A 15,985-nucleotide genomic window follows, 5' to 3' on the forward strand; every position below is an offset into this window, starting at 1 on the left:
TAATTTGTCAGTGTTGACAAATTCCAAGTCTAGTTTAGCTCTTATATTCCGAATGTGCATCACCTCTGTGTATGTACAAAGTCTCGTGAGGTACCGGTACAAAGCATCCAGCACTGAAATCCAAACACAGAGCGTAGAATCACCGCGCAGTGCGTACACGTACCGTGGTTTGTACCAAAGAGTATAGAAGCGCACGCAGCACTGCGTGCGCTCTATACTCTTTGATTAGTACTCAGTATAGTACTTTGCGTGTCAAACACACATAGATTTTGACAACTACGTTACAGATTTTTGTGCGGAAGGAAGCTATGGCCTCTCTGACAAAGTGCTGGAGAATGACTAATCGTACCTTCTCCTTTTGGCTCAGTTTCTCGCCTTTACGGATTTTCGTGGAAGAAAGATTACCCCCTCACACAGAAATTAGAAGTCTACCAAGAACGTTACATTCACAACTCCAGTCTAAGAACGTTTGTCAGCGAATGCGCACACCGCGACCAGTTAGCCACATGAACAGCAGAGCTCATGTGAACAGCGGTGTGAAGTACGTCCGTTGCTCCTCTTCGACAACCAGAACCTGTTGGAACTGTCACGCTGCGCTTCTGGGCGATTTGTCGGCAAGCGCAGGCCATGAAGACGTCCTGCGTCCCTCCGTCGCGTTTTTCTGTCAGTCATGCAGTATGATACAACCACTCGATGAAGACCTTAACCATTTCCAGATCCTGGGAGTGTACGTTGCCGTTAGAAAGAGTTCAGTATGTATGGTTGGACCTACTCACTACTCATCGACCGCCCATTTTTTTGCCTTTTTTATTTGCTTGATAAGAATATTTGGTAATCATGTAGAAATGCACACCATGCACACCTACCATTTCCTTCCTTAATTTGTCTGATTACCGAATATTTAACACTGAAATTGACGTAAAAACTTCACCTAACTGGCTAAACTAGTAGAACTCGTAAGTTTTACTACGTGATTGAGAAAATCCAGCACTATCAAATGCTGTTGTTCCCTTTCACAGTTTCAGTTCGAAGGTTTCGGTGCAAAAATATCGCCGTCGAACTTGAGTGGCCTCTTTTCAGCTCCCCGCGGTGCCGCTCCCTTTTCAGATCGACCGCTGTTTTTGCATTGACAATACACACAAACCGAGTTGTATTGAACGGCATGATGTACGAAGCTTTTTTAGAAAATGCATTGACATTACATTACGATTCGGTTAAAATATTCATTCAAAATTTTGTCCTTGATTAAAACCATAAATGAATAGTGAATTTTCATGTTTTCCCACACATCCTCATCAACGGTCAAAGCCAATACATTTTTGCAGTACAGTATGTGCTCTGCGCGCAGTGCAGTACGTACTAAGATGAGAAATGGTCCAACGTTAAGTGTTCTGTGCGCCAAAACTACACGGTCGGTTTCAAAAAGGATGGTCGATGTGTAGTAGAGCTGCCATACACCTTAAAATTGATCTAGCATTATTCTATTTATTAACAGTCTCACTTAATATCATTGTAAAAGTGGAAATTTTCGTGGTGATGAAATTTTCACGCAACCAGAACCTAGCGTGAAAATAAAAGCATGCAAATATTTTTGCCATGTGATCCAGTTGTTGTTGTCTTGATTCTGCGGTATTAAAAACATGCAAAATGCTTCTCATCAGGCTAAGCGCAAAAAATTAGTCGCACAAAAAATTTCCACTTTTACATTATTAGCTAGATTCTAACCCTGAATCCAACCTACATGTACTTTACTAGCTTATAATATAAGACAGAAAGATCCATCTGTCCGGATGAGTCTTTTTATTTTTTTTTGACGTTATCGCTCTTCTCCAGAGAGGGGATCTATGAAGCCAGACGCAGTCTCCGTGGGACATATCCCTCAATTTGGGAGAATATATTTTGAAACCATGGTCTTAAATGTATAAGCGGAGTTAACCATAAGAAGAAGAAGAATAACATTAGATGGCGTCGGAAGGGGGCGGTTGTTTCACGAAGTCAAATTTAATTGAAGATTGACATAAAAATTGTGGTATGCCACTGGTTCCCAGTTCAATTTCATTAGCCCATGATTAGCCTAATCACCACCCACTTCAAATTATGATTAATGTTAACATAATAATTCCATTGTTATTTATTTCAAATCTTGTTTTTTTATCAATGGCTACGTGAAATAAAGTCTCCAAAATCTTCATTTTCATTAGAAAGTTGAGCAACATTGAAGGCACACACAGCATACCATAATTTTTGTCAGTCTTAAATTTTAAAGGGAAGATAAACGCCAAGAGCAATGTGGATTGAGTGAAAGCAGCAACATTAGTAGAACACATCAGTGAAAGTTTGAAGAAAATTGGACAATCGATGCAAAAGTTATGAATTTTTAAAGTTTTGGTGTTGGAACCGCTGGACGAGGAGACTACTAGAGGTTATGACGTATGAGTGGACAACAATACCAAGAAAATATAAAGAAAATTCAACAAAAATCCATTTTTCATGGAAATTACAAATTCCATCAGCTTCATATTGACATATGTTAAGGGTAGCAATTATTTCCCCTGCTTTCTGAAAGAGGTTGGTCCATTGCTCTTTCATAATTCTAGAAAAGTGAATTTTTGTTGAATTTCCTTTATATTTTCTTTGTATTGTTGTCCACTCATACGTCATATCCTCTAGTAGTCTCCTCATCCAGCGGTTCCAACATCAAAACTTTAAAAATTCATAACTTTTGCATCGATTGTCCGATTTTCCTCAAACTTTCACTTATGTGTTCTACTAATGTTGCTGCTTTCACTCAATCCACATTGCTTTTTGGGTTTACCTTCCCTTTAAGTTTGACTCAAATTCTTCTTTAGGGCGGTGAGTTGGCTCAGTCGGTAGCGCGTCTGCTTCACGATCACGCGGCCCGGGTTCGAACCCGAGTCTGGACTGAGCAATGTTGTGTGTAAACATACCGTCCCCTCTAGCAAGAGGCAAAACACTCTGTCCCTCGGATAGGACATAAAATGGAGGTCCCGTGTATGAGAGAGTCACAGCTCATGCACGTAAAAGATCCCGCTTCATTCATTCATCGCAAAGAGCAGGGTGTCTAACCCGGTGAAGTGGTCCCACCCCACATCCAACTGGACCCCATGGAAGACCAGCTTAGTGTAGCTGAATATGGGCTATCCAGCCATCTTCATAGATGGAAAAAATGAACAACATTTGGAAACCCCCCCCCCCCCCCCCCCCCCGGTCTGCCTAACTAACTGAGGCTGGTAAACCTACACGTGTAGGCCCAATCAGACACTGTGCGTGATGACACTTGTGCACAGCAACAGGGCTGTGTATACCAGGTAGTTGGGCTATGCCTAACCACGGGGCGCTCCTTTAAAGCCTCGACCGAAAGATCAGTCTGTATCTGGCCGTCAGAGATATTTTCTGCAGAGACTGCATCTGGCTTACAGTAAAGTGTATCTGCACCCTGAAATTTATTTTTCTGACATTGTAGGTTGTTGTATTGGTAATATCCCTACCAAATACAATGTATAAGAGTGCAAAGTTACTCACACACAGAGATTAATAGCAATATACGCTGTACAAATATGTATATAGATAATTTCTTTTTGTGCTAGTTTTTTTAAAATGTAGAAAATGTCCTCTGATATTATTGGAATGAGAAAGATTGGTAGTTACACATATCTGAAATTGACACAAAGAAAAAGTTGTTTTATTTATGTTTTTGTTTGTTTTTATGTATGCCTCTTAATGAAATTTGTATATTTTATATTGTAAACTGACTGTTTTGGGTGCACCAGGTGGGTTGGGGAGGATGGCCCGTGGGCCCAAGTCATTTAGTTGGCTCTTTCAAGAACCGGGCTGCCCAACCTGGTGCACCCTTACCACTCCAGTGTATGTTCTGATTTTGAAAAATGTAATATGATATTTGTGATTGAAAGCTGAATAAAATAATGGTAATAAAGAAATAGAACAATCTCTTAAATGCCAAAAATTACATGCGCCTTGATCTAAGAGTAGTCGCCTAGTGTTATCGACTGCATTCGATTGCGTAGTTCGATGATTTTTTGTACGATCAGTGTACTATGATACTAGTGCTCTCAAAACACACAAACTCACGCCAATGTTCACGTACGGTATGCAGCTAGGTTGATGCTGCCGCGCCACGCCGCTGTGCCGGGCCACCAGGCACGGCAGCATCAGCCGCGGCAGCATCAACTCATGTGGATGCATATCCGGCTCGAGAGAGAACCAGCGGGTGAGAGGCCGGTGCAACCGTGCGGCATAGTATAGCATGCGTGCAGTGGACCGGCCCAGCGTCTATGCACAGACTCCCGAAGTCAGTTTATAGTCCCGTAGTACTACCTACTAACTGTGCACTTGCGAAATAAAATTGCAAGACGTTCGTATCCGACGATGGAAAATATGATACTGAACACAGTCCCGGGCATAAATTTTGATTCTGTGCGCTTGTAACAATTTTAAACAGGGTGGCGGTATTCGAGACCCTGGCGAGGTGTGGGTACCTCACTTACTGTTCACATGTTAGATGTCTGACGTTTAGTAACTAACATTGTTAGAGTCTATACACAGCCCATATGCTGTTGCCCAGCGTCTGGTCGGGCTAACGTTATAATAGGGGTCTAACGTTAGACACCCAGACCTAGACCCGTTAGTACCTAGGCCTAACCCTGTTACTTAATTTACTAGATCTACTAGAGTACTAAACTTCTAGACCACACAACAGAGTATACATCTTCAAGAGATAGACTTAACATTAGATCTTCACAGGTTAGTGACAGTGTTTCTGACTACTCTAGTAACCATTCTAGCGACCATCACTTTTCAGTGACAGTGCCAATTTCACTTCATCATGAGTTACGGCAAAGATCGTACGATCTTTGGTTACGGCTGCCTACCTCAGTAACTTACTGTTGAGTCTACTCACAAGACAAACGGGCTTGATGAAAACTGAGGGTCAATAGCATGCAAATTCAGCCTGATTCTGGTGTTCTGATGATGATGTTCTGTACAGTCCAATGTCAACGATGTGTGAAGGCAGAATGGCTGTCAAAAGTCAGCTGGCTTGTTCTTCACACAACCTTGCATTCGGGTTTACAAGCCGGTGTTCCGGCAAAGTGGTGCAACGCAGATAATAGGCATCTTCAACGTATATTATTCGAGTCGTGATCACCAAACACTAAGCTCCTTGCGGGAGGGCCAGCAAGTCCGGGCTCCACTGCTACGATGCTGTCTATCTAGTTTTCGGTACATACTAGTCATGTCGGGCTATCCGGGCATACCGGCATTGGAAAGACACACGTACGTGTACGCGTGTCCACCCAGGCGATACCGATAGACGGTAACATTATACTGTGTGCAGACGGAGGCAAACGAAGAAAACGTGCACACACAAAAGGTCAACGCACTGCAACTATTTTCATTTTTGGTAACTAATGCAGCGCGCACTAGTGTGTGCTGCTTTATTAAAATTAATATTAATATTTAACAATTTTGGGCTTTTTTTGTGATGAGATATAATGTTCTCCAGTGTCCTTAGGACATGCTCTTACACCTCCCAAAAATAAATTTCGGGGTGCAGATACACTTAAATGGAATCCCCTCCTGAAGTCTAAAAATGATAAAAGACTCCTCCAGACAGACAGATTTTTCTGTCTAGGCTATAAAGCCCTAACCACTCCACGTAGGTCCTGCAGTACATACATTGTAGTACATGTACTACATGTAGGCCTACTACGAGCCAGACCATGCTAGACACAGCACTGCCGCAAAGCACAGCGTTTATTTGGCTACCCCAATAGGCCAAACCCTAATGTTAATCCTAATCTTGGCCTGGGCTGGGGCAGTGCCAGTGAGGATGTTTCACAAAGAATGTTGTGCAAGTCGATCATATTTAATAGTTAACCTGTTGAGGACGAGTCCTGAGTATACTCGGGCAGGTGTCTATGGGAAATTCTTGTTGCAGCAAAATCAGTCTGTCCTCAATGGGTTAAGATTAACTTGAAATTATAGTAGCCCATGCCACTTGATTCCCTGTTCAGTTTGATTCATTCTTTTCAGAATCTGCTGCACTGCAAATTTTTATCAAAATTTTCTTGACAGATTCCTTTGTCCCTTGTTAATCTCAATACAAATGGATTGTGGCTGCATGGAGAAAGCAAAAGCTCCCTAGATATTATTTTCATTAGGAAGTTAAAATACTGTACCACTGAAGAGACACACAGCTTTTAATATTCAGTTGATCTTGACTATTTGAATAAACATTCTCAGACTCTGTGAAACACCCCCCCCCCCTTCCTTGTCTATGTAGACAGATCATGACATGGGGTCCATGTAGAATATAGAGTAAAACCACCAGTTTTCAGACACTTGAATTTTTGTGCAATATTTGTTCAACTGAAATGATACTTTAAAAATCATGTGTACAACAGTGTTAATCAAACTACTTTTATCTCGATGTCAATTCTGTTAAAGGAAACCAAAACCCAGAGAGAAATGTGGATTGAGTGAAAGCAGCAACATTAGTAGGACACATCAGTGAAAGTTTGAGGAAAATTGGACAGTTGATGCAAAAATTATGAATTGTTAAAGTTTTGGTCTTGGAACCGCTGGATGAGGAGACTACTAGAGGTTATGATATAAAAATATTAAAATGTAATAAAGGGAACTGCACTAAAATTCAGTTTTCATGAAAATGACACATTCCGTCAACTTGATACTGACATATGTTAAGGGTAGCAATTATTCTCCCTGCTTTCTGAAAGCGGTTAGTCAAGTGCTCTGTCTTTATGCTAGAAAAGTAAATTTTGGTGAAATTCCCTTTATATTTTCTTTATGTTGTTGTCCACACATACGTCATAACCTGTAGTAGTCTTCCTGATTTTCACCAAACTTGGTAGCTAGCATCCTGAGGGGAATAGGATCTTAATTTGTTCAAATGGGGCACCATAGCCCACCTGGGGGCCCCCAGGGGGGCCCAAACACCCTAAAATTAAGGAATCTTTAAAAATCTTCTCTAGAACCAGAAGTGATAGGGCTAAGATAATACTATGAGTTAGTACATTGATAACTGTAGTTTCAATTTTGTTCATGGGATTGGCGGAATCAGGGGTGCCCCCCCCCCCCCCCCTTGGGACCCAGGAGAGGGGATGAATTGTACATGTTCATCTTCTTTTTGAAAACCTCATGATGAATTTTGACCAAACTTAGCAGGTAGCATCCGTAGGGGGATAGAATCTCAATTCCTTCAAATGGGCACCATGTCCCTCTTGGGGGGCCCTTGCCCCCCCCCCCCCCCCCCCACATTAAGGAATATACAAAAATCTTCTACTTTACGTGTAGAACCAGAAATGATAAAGCAAAGGTAATACCATGAGTTTGTACACTGATGACTTTAGTTCCAAGTTTGTTCATTGCAGATCCAGGGCTGCCTGCCCCCCCCCCCCCCAACCCTGGAGTTGGGGGGGGGGGGGTCCATATATGCAGACCTAAGTTTCCAATGTTCTCAGGTAAGAGTGTACAAGAATGCGTGAAAGGTACTCAGGTGAGCGCGTGACCCCCAGGTCTCTTGTTTGGATATCTCAGCCATTTGAAAAATGATTTTCATCAAATGTTGAATCCTGCTTAAAATTACATGCACTTTCATATTTCATAAGAGGTTTCTCATTATCTCACTTAGGAATGTTCAAAACATGAATCCCCACCTCAATCAGTACTGTACAGTCCCTCTGATTAAGTACTGGCACATCATAGAATTTCACAAAATCCCAAAATATATCACCTTGATAATCCAATCAGAATCCATGCTGCCCCTCCAGAATTCGTACAGCCGCTATGAGCGTTCAATGTCAATGCTCATACAAGGCCACTAAAAAATGCACTGCGCCATTCCTTGTTGGTACAAGGTTGCATTGGAGAAGTTGTGGCACCCGTTGGTGTCCAAATTTCGGGGAGTTGGCACTTGCATCAACACCTGTACATTTAGTCACTGCATCAGCATGTACAGAGATTTTGTTTTTCTTTTGTGTTTTTGCAGATACCATCACAATCTGTGTTTGCAGTAAGCAAGAAAATCTTGCAACAGAATGGCATAGTTTTTTATTGTTAGCACTTTTTCTGCAACCTTGATTCTTAACACTGGACTTAATTTGTGCGCGCTTTGGAAAAGTTGCACCAAATCTGCATTTTTTTACAGCAAAATTTTGGATTTTGGATGGAGTTTTGGAGATAACTAAGGGACTTTCCTAGTGTGAAGGACAGTTGCCGTGATGTGAAATGAATGATGTGATATATGGGCCATTCTCTCAAAAAGAGTGCAAAATTGCAATTTTCATGTCGCCAGCATGTTCATACAGTTTAAATCGATATTTTTTCCCTTAGAAATCAAAATTTTTAGTTCATTTCACCCGAGAGGTTAGACCTATAATATATACTGTACGAGCTGAAATTTTCGCGGTGGTTTTATTTCCGTGAATTTCGCGAATCGCCTTTGAACCGCGAAAATAACAACACGCGAAAATAACAACGCGCAAACTAAGTGCAGTTAGACTCTCGCAACCGCGAAATTAACAACACGTGAAAATGTCCTCCAAGTAGCAATTCGCGAAAATATCTGTACGCGAAAATTTCAGCTCGTACAGTATATATCTATAAAGCTATTAGGATGTAGTGGCTCGATTATCCGCGTATTACTTTGTGTGTAGCAACCCTGTGTTTTGGCCAGTTTTTTAATTTGTCACTGCTTTATGAATATCGGTAAGATTTCCCCAGCCTTACATAGCTAGTGGAAATTTCCATGTACAGTTGGTTGACCTTTGCAATCTAGTTTAGACCGGTTCACTGTCATGTCGTGTCGCAATAATGTAGCACACGTTACATAGATTTATTATTCATGATATAGTGTTAATCCAATCACTGTAGATTTTAGTGTGTATTAAGTGCGTAATTAGTATCATTAACGCTTCTTTTGACCAATCGCGACCTCTATTCGCGCGTCACCCATCGCACATGCGAGATGTCACGCGATCCTTCGCCGCATTGAAACACTCCCGCTTCAACCGCCGTTGAGGAACGATCTCCGGATCACCACCTGCGGTAGAGTCACCCTTCACCTTTTACGTTTGATAGAACTGTGTTTTATGGGCCCGCTGGCTGTTTAAAGTTTCTACCCGGCCGCTGTCCTCTCTGCGCACCGTACCAGAGATCCGGGGATGGAGCTTCGCAGTTTTGTTGCCTCCGACACAGAACTCTCATTTATATTTGTCCTCCGACACGCCTCGTTTTATTGACATTGTCGTCGAGTGACCGCACACCAGACATCGCTCCCGCCATGGACGACCCGCTGTCCGGCTGAGCATCTAGATCAACATCTACTGTACATCGTTCCAGGCGACTCACTGTCCTGTCGAACTCATTTTCTTCAGCCTCCTGCCGACGCCCGACTCACAGCGCTGGTAGAGAGCTGCAATTTCATCTCAACCTCCGTTTGGCTCTTCAGCCCCGTACGACGGAGCGTCGCATCTTTAAGCGTCTCCAGCAGTCATCGTCATCATTATCGACTTCATCACCGCCTGTCGAGACCCCTTTTCATCTCTACTCTACATCATCTTCTACTTCACGAGTTTCCTTTCCAGTCACGTCATATCGCGATAGCCACAACTTCCGTGCGCACAACAAAATCGCGTTCAGACAAAGACTTCGCCAGGAACTCATATTCATATTTGGAACTTTAATCACATAGCCTACACTGTACTTATACACACGTGAGTTTGTCATGTAGACCTAGTCTATACTAGCGGCGGCCTTCCGCTATATAAACAGTGCCACTCCTGCTTAGCATGTTAACACACCTCTGCTCTGCTAATTACAGTATCACTGTTGTGGGGGTTGTCAGATCTATACTCTACGTCAACATGTCAGATTGTCACTTTACCAATTATCATGTTACGTTTCATTTGTGCAATAGCTGACAATAATATTTATTTTTTTATGATAAACATCTGAAAAGGGAATGTCTTGATTCATTTCAATTATTTCATGTGTGAACTCCTCTCCAGGTAGATCATAAAGTTTAAAAAGGGAGATTGATTGTTTGAGCACGCCTTTTGTTTGTGTGATTGAAGCTGTAATGTTATGTTCACCTTTTGACCTTCACTACACCACACACACATTCTATTACTTACCCAAAATTTTCTTATCAATTTTTCCCACAAGGACATGTGGGATAATATTAGAAATATGATCTGAAGTTTGATAAAACCACAAATACCCCATGTCACCAGAAAACGAAGTGCTCATTAACAAGTTCTTACTCATTAACATATCATTGAAATCAAATTTTATGTACTTCATTCCATTACCCCTCAATTGCCTAAATGACAAATGATATTACATAACAATATGATGTTTTGATATTTCTCTAGATCATTTATATCATGTCGCCAAATTGCAGTCAGATACATTACCCTTTTTGAGAGGAGATCATAGTAATGCCACATAGCAGTGTAATTTAATGTGTTAAAAAAAGTCAACCTCATGCATACATTGAACCATGATTTATTCATTGAATCTCTTGTTACAAATATATACACATGAATACTGACCCGAAGCCATGGAAACCGTATGTTACGATGAGCTGATATCAGATACTTTACTTAAACTTTGTTTCATTTAGAAAAAAGTATGCTGTAAATAAGCAAAGCACGGGTACTTTTGAATACTTGTAAATAATAATAATAACAATTGTGGATTTATTATTGCACAGTTTCTAATACTATGGAGCATGTATACTCAACTGCACTTAAGATATAATAAAAAAGCACAAATAGATTGATACGAAAATAACACAATCTAATTCGTAAATGAAAATTGTACAATATAATGAAATTTAAGGACTAATGCTTACATAATCATAATTCATAAAGGATATCTGATATCTGGGAACCATGCAGAGATGTAATGAACTGTGACTATGGGAAACTCTCCTTATGACAAGTTTTATGAAACAGGCCCCTACAGGCCCCAGGGGCCTGTTTCATAAAACTTGTCATCAGTGACAAGTTGTCATAGATGTGACAAGCTACTGAAATCCTTGCATCTGATTGGCTGAGAGCAAATTTGTCATAGCAATGTGGCAGTTGTCACTGATAACAAGTTTTATGAAACAGGCCCCGAACGTATGTGTTTTAAGAAGATTTTTTAAACTGTCGATTGATGATGTATGTCTGATTGAGGGAGGGAGGTTATACATCTTGTGAAAAGTTAAAACCTCAATCCTCATCTCAACCAGAATGGAACTATCCCTTAGAATTGTGGCATTTACAAAAAAGACAGTCAGATATATGTTACAAATCATTTTATTTGTGCTTTGTTTTGTGGGTTTTTTTTGTGTGTGTGTGTGTGTGTGTGTGTTTTGTACATGCATAAATATCACAATAACTTTGTGTCTGTAAAAGTCAACTTAGAAGGACTTCATGGGCTTAAGTCTGGTACCCACCTTATGTTATCGACTTCACAGCAAACGAAACTACATCAACGGTCTACCTTTGTTATGCCTCCGCCACGAAGTGGTGCCGGAGGCATTATGTTTTCGGGTTGTCCGTCCGTCCGTCCGTCCGTCCGTCCGTCCGTCCGTCCGTCCGTCCTTCCGTCCGTCCGTAATGAATTTTGTGGACAAGGTAACTATCGAAACCTGTTGAGGTATTCTAATGAAACTTGGCATGTATGTGTATTAGGGGGTGAAGTTGTGCCTATCAACTTTTGGCTGCACATGCTCAAGGTCAAAGGTCAAAAGGTCAAGGTCAAATACATAAAATTTCACTATTTCCACCATATCTATTGAATGCCTTAAGATATTTTCTTGAAACTTAGTGTATACATGTATTACCCAATTAAGATTCTCTGGTGAAAGTGTGGGTCATGAGGTCAAAGGTCAAAAGGTCAGGGTCAAATACATAAAATTTCACTATTTCTACCATATCTATTGAATGCCTGAAGATATTTTCTTGAAACTTAGGGTATACATGTATTACCCAATTAAGATTCTCTGATGAAAGTTTGGGTCATGAGGTCAAAGGTCAAAGGTCAAAAGGTCAGGGTCAAATACATAAAATTTCACTATTTCCACCATATCTATTGAATACCTGAAGATATTTTCTTGGAACTTAGTATATACATGTATTACCCAATTAAGATTCTCTGATGAAAGTTTGGGTCATGAGGTCAAAGGTCAAAAGGTCAATTAGAAATATTAAAACTTCTTTTTTTTTCTCTGTACCTTGGAAAATTGTTCAAGGTATCTTCATGGAACATAGTATATACATGTACTGACTGGAAGTGATTATCTAGAGAATGTAGGGTTCATGGATCAAAGGTCAGTGGTCAAAGGTCAAGTGCAAGACTTCAAAATTTTACTATTACCCTCATATTTATGCAATGCCAGCAGGGTTATTTTTTTTACACTTGGTGTATGCGTGCGTAACCTAATAGAAATTCTCTGGAAAGTTGTTTTTTTTTCTCTCTTTTTGCCTCAAAGGTCAAAAGGTCAAAGATCAATTGAAAGTGCTGAACTAACTTTTTCCTCCATATCTCGGAAGTGGCTCAAGTTAGCTTGAAACTTAGTACATATTATGCATGTTCTACCTGAAAGTAATTATCTCATGAATTTTAGGGTCAAGGGCCAGATGAAAATGGTAACAATTTACTATTCAATTCAGAAATTGCACTTTTTCTCCATACCTGTACCTTGAAAATTACTCAATGCCTAAATGTATGAATGGTTCAAAGTCAAGTTAAAGTCCTTAAATCCCTAGATACATGCTCTCCTATTCATCCAATTAAACCTACGTCAAGGAAGGTGAACATTCAACACATTTGTGACAAACTTGTCATTCCAATATTTTGCCAATTTTGTGAAAATGTAATCACACAGTGTCCACATGTACTATCTAGACCTATTGGGAAAATCATGCATTATGGCGGAGGCATACCAGTCGCCAAAGCGACATTTCTAGTTCATTATGATTTTTGCATTTTATCTACATAAAATGCACTCAATTTTATGGTTAAAGTCAAGAGCACTTCCTTCGTTGCATGTTTATGCTCTGAAAATGACAGTGGGATTTTATGTCTAATGTTTCGCATCAGGTTTTTTGAATCACATTTTTGATGGGGGTTTGATGTAAATCAGTAGTTTAATGTGTCAATGAACATACATTGTATATGCTGTGCCAGATACACGTTATCATTTATTGATTCTTGAGACCTATTTTTTTACAGACAGGAACAACAAAAAAAATTGAATTCATGTATATTATTTGCATTGAAATCTTTTCAACTTCATTTTTCTGTCTTCCGTGTAATTACGCAATTTTTGAACAATATCAGAAAAAAGTATTTATGGATTTGTGTTTTTTTGGTTCTTGTATTTCATGAATACCTCAATTTTATTGAAGAATTACAATGTATCTCTAATCTTCTATCTGTGAAGAGAACATTCTGTGGTGTTTTACCGAAAATAGTCACATTGTGATGTTCTTACTAGTTAAAATGAGTATATTGCCATGATTGATGTTGAGTATGAAATTATATCATAACGCATGCTAACAAACTTCTGATACGTCAGATACGTTACCACACACTGTTCTTCTTTCAATCAAAAATGCATTTAATCTGGCAGAGATGTTACATGGCATTTGCTATTTATGAAAGTGTAATAGTTATTCATGTTTCATACATAATCAATGAGATTGTTGATATAATTTGAATGCAGGTAAAGAGTTAAATTAGGGTCATATATTTAAAGCTGAAAGGTATATGTTCCTGAGTTTTATTTAGCCTTCACTTTATGAATCATTATTTTTATTACAGATTAGATCAAGGCTAACTCCAAAATGTTTCCATGATGTTTGTTTATTTGTAAGCTTGTAGTTTTACATAGGCATTGCCATTTTAAAGCAAGAAATAAGCAGACAATGAACGATTTTCTCTGGTAATGTACAACTTTTGTATCTGATATGTGGTTTTAACATGTAAAAAAGGACTCTGCATTTGGAAATGTTTCTAGAAAAAAATATGAGCTTTCAAATATCACCCTTTGATTGTTTTGTATTCCTAAGGGATTAAAGTTTCTGAATTGATAAGAAGTGAATGAAATCTTTAATGCTGAATTTTTGTCATTTGTACAACTGTAATTGCACACTTTTTTGGAGAATAGCCCATATGTGTTTGTTGTGACAATAGAATTTGCTGGCTTGTTATTATAGCAATAAGTGTCCGGATTCTGGTTGGTGGTCGAAAACTGAGGGTTTCACTCTAGACCGGTAATCTACTTACTGTAAATGTCCATATGTTTGCACGATTAATTTTTCCCACTGAGCAGGTCAAAAAGATATTCGTGGGTTCTTGAATTTGCACTGCAAGATTGTCAACTGGTTCAAATGTGCAAAAAAACATTGTGAAGATATTTTCACAGGTTTTAGAAGTCGCGCTAGCCCAAAGTAGCAAAAATGCACAAAAATGTATGCATCAGGAAATTTTTTTACATTTACAGTAAATTTCGGGGCCTCCTGTTATTACTATGTGGTAGATAATGGGCAATACATCTGTCTTTCTTCTTACTAAGGCTAAAAAAAGGAGGGGGATTTTCCACATTTTCTGTATGCTCTTGAAAAATCTTAACAGATTTTCACCAAAATTAATTTTGATTTGTTAAAATAATGATGTTAAAAAGAGGAGGGGTGAGAGTTGAAGCCTAAGAGTCCCTAAACTCTGTTTTTTGTTAATCTCCTGTAGAACCGAAAAGATAGTTTGTTGCTAAGTTGGTGCTATGAAGACATTAATGACTGAAATATCATGTTTGAGTATGGCGGATGCAGGGGTGCCCTGATTGAGGGCGGGTTGGGGGAGGGGGGAGATTTTCCAAATTTTCTCCATCTTCTTGAAAAATCTATGACAAATTTTCACCACAATTGGCAGATAGCATCGCTATGGTGATACAATCTTAATCTTAAAGGTGGGAGGAGGTGGAGCCCCCCCCCCCCTCCCCAATCTCGGCCCCTTGAAAGGGATGGAGACGAGGGGGTGGGGTCGTGGAATTCAGAATTTCAGGTATTTCTTGAAAACCCTATGCATGACAAATGGGATACATATTTGAAGAAATTTTTTGTACAACTAAGAGTAATAGAACACAATTTTATCACATTTTTTTTTTGAAGGTTGGCCTACTTTGATGAAATTTCACGTCTGCTTATAACATGGTGGCTACCCTCGTCTTAGCCCCCGCATTGGGGAAAGAGAACAAATTGGACTTGTTGCCCCTTCGAACAAAGTGGGATTCTATTACCCTAGAGATGCTACCTCCCACGTTTGGTGAAAATCTGTCAAAGATTTCTCAAACAGATGCAGAAAATGTGGAAAATCCCCCTTCTTCCCTTCATTCTATCCCCCCCCCCCCCAATAAGGACACCCCTCGATCCGCCACAGTCAAACATAAAATTTCAGTCATTAATTTCTTCATAGCACTAACTCAGCCCTATCTTTTTTCTTTTTCTTTTTTTTTTTTGTTCGACAGAAGATAAAATTCCACAGTTTAGGGACTCTGAGGGTTCACACCCCCCCCCCCCTTCAGCAGTGTATGCGTGTGTATGTGTGGGGGGGGGCTCATTTTCTCAAATTAAGATATTAAGATCATATCACCATAAAATGCAATCTGCCAAATTTTGTGAAAATCCATTGTAGATTTTTCAAGAAGATGCTGAAAATGTTGAAAATCCCTCTCTTCCCCCCCCCCCCCATATCTGGGCACCCCTTGATTCGCCATAATCAAACATGAAATTTCAGCCATTAATGTCTTCATTATCACTAACTTACCTCTATCTTTTCCGGTTTGGCAGAAGAAGAAAAAATGCAGAGTTTAGGGACTCTGAGGCTTCAACAACCCCCCGCCCTCCTGTGGCGGGGACTCAATTTATCAGTT

At 39.8% G+C, this 15,985-nt stretch overlaps 1 protein-coding gene across 1 annotated transcript in view; it reads left to right on the forward strand.

The window, feature by feature from the left end:
* The first annotated feature begins 216 nt into the window (after positions 1-216).
* LOC140227989 (iron-sulfur cluster co-chaperone protein HscB-like) overlaps positions 217-15,985 on the forward strand; it is a 102,387-nt gene continuing 86,618 nt past the window's right edge. The window contains exon 1 of the mRNA XM_072308388.1: positions 217-727. Within this exon, the coding sequence (XP_072164489.1) occupies positions 309-727 (419 nt within the window). The 5' untranslated portion in view covers positions 217-308. The remainder of the gene's footprint in view (positions 728-15,985) is intronic.

Source organism: Diadema setosum, chromosome 4 (assembly GCF_964275005.1).
Source record: "Diadema setosum chromosome 4, eeDiaSeto1, whole genome shotgun sequence".
Taxonomy (NCBI): Eukaryota; Metazoa; Echinodermata; class Echinoidea; order Diadematoida; family Diadematidae; genus Diadema; species Diadema setosum.